The following is a 6,740-nucleotide window of genomic DNA, read 5'->3' as shown; positions in this document are numbered from 1 at the left end:
CCTCCTAGTCATTCCAAGAGTTCCACCAGCTGAGTACCAAACATTCAAACTCACAAGCCTGTGGGGGGGGCCGTTCTCATTCAGCTCATGGGGTGGGGGGAGGATAGGGTATGGGGGTGGGGAGGTTTGACAAAATAATTCAGTCAAAAAATTCCCAAACTTTAAGACAAGAAATCTTCATATTAAAATTTATTGAACCTCAGACAGAGTAAAAACAGTAAAACCATACAAAACCAATCACTGTATTGCTTAGCGATGGATCAAGACAACACCACCAGCTTTACCAAGATCCAAGGGTGGCTACATCTCTGGAGGATAAAAGAAGACTGTACATAAACGAATTCTTTGACTCAAGTGACTAAAAGGGCAAATATGTATTCTTTAAATTGCATCATAGATACAGGCTTTCCACTGCAGGTACAGTTTGGTATCATGTGCTTGGCTAGCATTCCTGAAGGCCTGGTCTCTCCCAAGCACCACACCCGTGTCGTTGGCACACACCTGTAATCCTGGCACTTGGAGAAAGAATAAATTATTCTTGGTGACATAGTTCAGATCCAGCTTGGGGCTACATAAGACCTGCTCCCACAATTCCATATATGCGCCTGCAACATGGCTCAGTGCTTGCCGCCAAGCCTGAAGACCTGAGTTCGACCCCTGGCACCTCCAGGATAGGAGGGAAACTCCAGTGAGCTGTCACCTACCTCCGTTCATGCACTGTGGTACACACACAGGCAAAACTGTCAAAGTTAAAGGACAACTTTCCTCTATGGTAGACATCACAATAGGGAATTAATCTGTTTCTCACCTGTCACCTTCAATCATTTCATGCTCTTAATCTGCTTCCATCTCCTGAGTGCTGGGTTTCCAGGCACGTACCACCACTCCAGGCTAACACATCCACTTCTAACAGCAGCTTCCGACATCCACAGGCAGAGGCCAGTTCTGGCCTTTGGTGCTCCTTAACAGTCAGGGTGACTGTGCCTAACTCTTCAGTGCTCAGGACGCTCAACCAAGGGTGTCTGGGAATGAGGCATGGCTAAGTCTCTGTGGTTAAGGTCTGGCTCACTGAGGCCTGTTCTTCCTGGTACATCCTTCAGCTGTGCCCACACCCATGTGTTGTGTTGTAGAGGCTTGAGAATTAGTGAGCCCAACATGGTCCCTTAAGTGTAAGATGGAGTCACCTGGCATAGGACTGGTCTGGGTCTATCAAAAACACATGGAAGGTACCAGCTCTTGGAAGGTGCCAGTTCTTGGAAGGTGCCAGCTCTTAGGGAAGAAACCCACTTTGGGGGCAAAGATATCTGGGGTTCTGGGTTATTATAGGAGCCGTTATTGAGCTCCTACAAGGAGGATAACTTAAGGCCTAGCTCCTTTCTGTTAGCTTAATACTCAGTAAAATGGCCGACTGAATTCAGAAAAGAGCCAGGGTGAGCTACCAGAACACTTATTATCCCTCAGAACCAGAGGGGAGGGGAGCAGAGGCAGCCTGAAACTGGGTGGGTGCTCACACCTGCAACTCAGCCTGGGCACCACAGTGAAACCCTTTCTCAAAAGCAAAACCAAACAAAGGCCAACAAGAAAGGTGCTTGCTGCCAAGACTGAAAACTGAATTCAATCCCAGGGCCATACACGCTAGAAGATCACTGGTTCCCCAAAGTTGTCTCTGACCTCCACGAGAGCACACAATAAATACACGTTTTAAAAAACACATAAATGAAAACCTGCAACCTGATACCTGGGCCAGGTAGAGAGGACGTTATGGTGGGATCTGTCCTGAGCCCTCCCATTCCCCACTCCAATTTATAAACAGCACAAACACTGCGTTTATTGGGGACATTCAACACCAAGGTATAGGAGGGAAAGCAAGTGGAACGGAGGGGATGGATAGTGTCCTTTGCAGCACATTTCCAGGGTGGACACTGCTTCCTGGCCAACCTTGAAGGGTGTGTCTGCAGGCTGCTTGGGAGGTCTCCCCAGACTGCTGTTGGGGACAAGCAATACTTGCAACAGTTCGTGGGGTAGAGAGAATCACTACCTGTCTCTCTCAAATCTCCTCTTTCCTGGAGTTTCCCCCATGACTATCAGTGTCCTTGAGACTGATTTTGGCTTGATTTTGGTGGCCCTGGCCCCATGGAATGCCAGATATCATGTCCTGTAGTGGAATATTCCAGTCGAGACCTGGGAGGAGAAACTCTGGGCATATGGATGGTGAAGCCAGAGGGAGCCTGATGCAGTGCATGGAATGGTTTCAGTACCTTCTAACACTAAGATGTCTTTCCCATGGTCTGGCCCTGGACACTGTGGAAGATCCAGGGAGAGAACATGGTTTCACGGAACAGGCAGGCATGAGAGTGTTCCCCGCTGTTGACTGACAGGAGAAGTTTTCTAATTAAGTCCAGTCCATGGCTCCATCTTCTCATCTGGCTAAATGGCAGAAGTCACTAATTCCTGAGAGGCACCAGATTTTGAGGAATCCATGATGGTGTCAAGAGCGTCATGTGAGCCTCCCCACCACTTCCTGTCTCCCTCTGAACTTTCACCTACCCCAGAGATGACCCAGTCTCAGGCAGCAGGGTCTTGGTTTAAAGAATCCAGGAAAAGGAGCTAAAGCCCCTGACCAGGAGCAAGAGGACCACTGATCTGTCCGTCCGTCTGTTTGCTGTTGGCCTGAGGTGTCGGGAAGTCTGGCATGCGCTGATGAGTTTTTTGGTGTTGCTTGAGATGGTCGGATCTCATGAACTGCCGGCCACACTCGGCGCATTTGTGTGGTCGGTCTCTGGTGTGGATCCGTCTGTGTCGCCGAAGCTCATCAGAGCGGAAGAAAGACCACGTGCAGCCTTCCCAGTCACACACATAGGGCTTCTCACCTGGGGAGGGGTGAGGGAGAGTTCAACGGAGCAGAACAAGCCAGCGGGAAGGAAGAGATCTAGTTCTGAGGCAAGAGGACTTAAAGTAGAGACATCAAAAGGGAAGACAAAGGAGCCAGTGGGAGGCGGGACCACCAGATGGAATGAATGGTGAGCTAGTGGGACCCAAAGGGCTCGATTCCAAGCTTGGAAGAGAAAGGGCCAATCCCAAGCAATCATAAATCAATGGTCCTGCATAAATCAAAAAAAGAAAAAAAATAGATGGGTCAGACAATTAATTGGCTCAGTTGTTGCATTTGTTGCTCTTGCAGGACCCAGGTTCAATTCCCAGCACCTACACGGTGGCTCACAACCATCTGTTTAACTCTAGTTCTGAGGGATCCAAGTTTCTTCTGGCCTCCATCGGAGGGGCCAGGTACGCACAGTTTACAGACATTCATGAAGGCCAAAACACTCGTTCACATAATAAATCAAAAAATTTTCGAACAAGCAAAGATCGCTGCATCCCTGTCTCCACCCAACACCTCACTCACCCGTGTGTTTACGCTGATGACTCATGAGGTGAGAGCGTTTGGTGTACGCTTTCCCGCAGTTTTCATAGGGGCAGACAAAAGGCCTTGAAGCTAGAGGCGGCCTCCCAGATGCCTCTCCTGAAGCACTGGGGCTCTCTGAACCCTGCGGACTAGGTGTGGACTGCTCAGACACGAAAGGTCCTTCCTGGGAATTTGACTGTGTCACAAGCGAGTCCTGGGAATCTAAAGTCAGCAATGGCTGAAGCCTACCTGGGGGCATCCCAAGATTGTAGGGATTTAAGTGCAGCATCCGATCCATCGAGGGAGGCATGGCACAGGCCCCACTGGGAGCCATGCCTTGGACCAACAATATTCCATTATTTAAAGAGCCCGTGGGAGCAGGTACTGTTGAGGGGACAGGATAAGACATCGGTGAGGCGCTGCTGTGGGCCATGACTGGGATGCTGCGGGAAGCTGAGCCTGGCAGGCCACTGTGAGGCATCAGATTCTCACTGAAGGCTATGTTCACGCCCATCAGAGTACCTGGACTACCTAAGGACATCATGTGGGATCCCGTGTCAATCATTCTGGCAGGTTGGTGGATAGACGGTGGCTGATGATACATCTGGGAAGGTGTAGGAGGCAGTGGGGAGGAGTACCTCACACCACGCTCAGGTAGGGACAGAATGACCTGTGACCCCCCTTCACCCTCACTCTGCCCGGATTCCTCAGCGGATAACATATACGGCCTTGACATATTGGATACATGTTGAGTGGCGGGTGGAGTGGGTGGCTGATGGACTCCACCGTTCCCAGAAGGCACTGATAGATGCAGCATTGGTGTCGGCCTCTCATTATCCTGTAAGAAAGAGTCAAGTGAACCAAAGTCCGCTTTGCTCTGCTCCTCAGCTCCACACACCTCTCCTCCACACCCCTGGGCAGCAGGCATGAACGGACCATGGCTTATGTCCGCCTCAGGCTGGCTGGAACTCGCTGTGCAACCTATTTCTAGCAATCCCCCTGCCTCAGTCTATTGCTAAGTCCTAAGTTTAGACATGAGCTGCTACACTGGACTTACAAATGCTATACTCATTAAGGGACCTATCTGGTTTTGATGATGTGGCCCTCATGCTATTTGAATCTCTGGGGTGGAGTTCCACCTGAGAGAGCTCATCATTTTATTGGAATTTTGTCTGGTTATGGAGCTTACCGAATCTCCAGTGACAACAGGGACGGAAAGGGTCAGTTCTCAGCTCTTCACTCCAGAATGGGTACAAGATTAAGAACTGAGCTGGGAAAGGTGCTTCAGTGAATAAAGCTTTGGCACGAACTGAATTCCAATCCACAGATCCCGTGGAAAGTCAGGCTCAGTAACAAAGGCATCTAGAATCCCAATGATACACATACAAAATTCTACCAACTGGGCCAGGCGGTGGTGGCGCATGCCTTTAATCCCAGCACTCGGGAGGCAGAAGCAGGCGCATCACTGTAGGTTCGAGGCTAGTCTGGTCTACAAGAGCTAGTTCCAGGACAGGCTCCAAAGCTACAGAGAAACTTTGTCTCAAAAAAACAAACAAACAAACCTAAAAACTATATATAGAAAACCTTTCTTCCTGCATGTGGGTTCCAGAAATTGAACCCGGATCAGACTTGGCAGCGCGCACCTTTACCTGCTAAGCTATCCCAGACCTTTATAACTCAGCAAATACTGGCTGTGTCTAATTGTTAAGCACTGTTTTATTAATGGTGCACAGAATTAGTCATTTTTATGCGTGTGAAGTTTTTGGTTTTGATTTTGGTTCTTCCTTCCTTCCTTCTTCCCTTCCTTCCTTCCTTCCTTCCTTCCTTTCTTTCTTTCTTTCTTTTCCTTTCAGCTTCTCTGTAGTTTTGGAACCTGTCCCGGAACTAGCTCTTGTAGACCAGACTGACTTCAAACTCAGAGATCCACCTGCCTCTGCATCCTGAGTGCTGGGATTAATGGCGTGCACCACACCACCGTCTGGCGACTCAATACATTTAAAATTAAACTGCAAATTGCTAGATTAGGGCCTTCAGGACTTCAGAATGCTAATGTGGCTATTAGTCACCAGTGTTACATTAGAAATTTTAAAAGAATTCCATTGTTGGCACAAAAACTGAGATCTAGATTAGAAATATAAAAATAACAAACCTGAAATTTAGGTTGTATAAATCTATATACAAACTATATATGGAAGTTACACGGAATCTGGGTTGACACCAATTTCCATGAGAACCACAAAGAAAATAGTTACAGATTAGACACAAAAGAAATTGGTGAGCTGGATGTGTTGACACATAGGTGGCAGAGGCAGGCGGATCTCTGTCTACATAGTGAGTTCCAGGATAGTAAGGCAAGTGGTGGTGGCCCACGCCTTTAATCTCAGCACTTGGGAGGCTGAAGCAGACGGATCTCTGAATTAAAGGCCAGCCTGGTCTACAGAGTGAATTTCCAAACAGTCAAGGATACAGAGAACCCATCTTTGAGTCGCCCCCCCCCCCAAAAAAAAACTAACTCAGGCCATAATCAACGGAGTCTGACAAATTGCTCCAATAAATGGTTTTCCTCCCCACCCTTCTGCAGTACACAAATCCCTCCTCACAGAGCTGAATCGAACCCTCCCGCCTTCACCACCCAAAACAGGCTCTAATGCTTGATTGAAAACATACTTTAATGACTAAACAAGCCTCCTTTTTGCTTCGGCCCTCTTCATTCCAACCTTCATTCCGTTCTCCACCACCACCCTGCAACACCCTAGGGTAGACCACAGACTCACCTTGGGAGGCTGCTGCGCAGCCTGCCACTCATCTTCCTGCTCCATGTCGGCCTGGGCGCAACTTTGGACCAGAGGTGAGCCTAACAAGACTGGTGCAGTGCCGTCACAGGGAAGTGTCCTAACACTACGCCACAATCCCAGCTGCCCGTGGACCTTCTAAAAGCCTCCAGGGCTGGGCGGAGCCAAGGCCACACCCACTCAGGACCCTCCCACTCAGCGCTCAGCCAATCACACAACTCCTTAGCAGGCCTGATGCCTGCAAGAGGGGCGGGATCCCTGACAGGGAAACCTTTGACCTTTACTCATCCCCCCCCATCTTTGGTTTTGTGGGGTTTTTTTTGTTTTTTGTTTTGTTTTGTTTGTTTGTTTGTTTGTTTGGCTTTTCGAGTGAGGGTTTCTCTGTAGCTTTGGAGCCTGTCGTGGAACTAGCTCTTGTAGACCAGGCTGGACTCGAACTCACAGAGATTCACCTGACTCTGCCTCCCAAGTACTGGGATTAAAGGCATGCGCCACCACCGCCTGGCTCTACCACTTTTTAAAGACATTATGTCCGCCCTTCCACA

The 6,740-nt window shown here is 49.0% G+C and overlaps 1 protein-coding gene across 2 annotated transcripts; it reads right to left on the bottom strand.

The window, feature by feature from the left end:
- Positions 1-244: 244 nt before the first annotated feature.
- Klf17 (KLF transcription factor 17) lies at positions 245-6,300 on the bottom strand. 2 transcript variants are annotated; one of them, XM_048450461.3, is made up of 4 exons: positions 6,178-6,300; positions 4,593-4,765; positions 3,404-4,241; positions 245-2,870 (listed from the first exon to the last, which is right to left on the bottom strand). In XM_048450461.3, the coding sequence occupies exons 3-4, from the start codon at positions 4,218-4,220 to the stop codon at positions 2,608-2,610; spliced, it is 1,080 nt and encodes a 359-aa protein (XP_048306418.3). In that variant the 5' UTR covers positions 4,221-4,241; positions 4,593-4,765; positions 6,178-6,300; the 3' UTR covers positions 245-2,607. The 2 variants fall into 2 exon arrangements, with proteins under 2 accessions (XP_048306418.3, XP_048306417.3); XM_048450460.3 differs by lacking the exon at positions 4,593-4,765 and having other exon boundaries at positions 6,178-6,292.
- Between the last annotated feature and the right edge of the window lie 440 nt (positions 6,301-6,740).

This window comes from Myodes glareolus, chromosome 3 (assembly GCF_982192425.1).
Source record: "Myodes glareolus chromosome 3, mMyoGla1.1, whole genome shotgun sequence".
Taxonomy (NCBI): Eukaryota; Metazoa; Chordata; class Mammalia; order Rodentia; family Cricetidae; genus Myodes; species Myodes glareolus.
The sequence above is the reverse complement of the archived record's forward strand: the minus strand, read 5'-3'. Positions and strand labels throughout refer to the sequence as shown.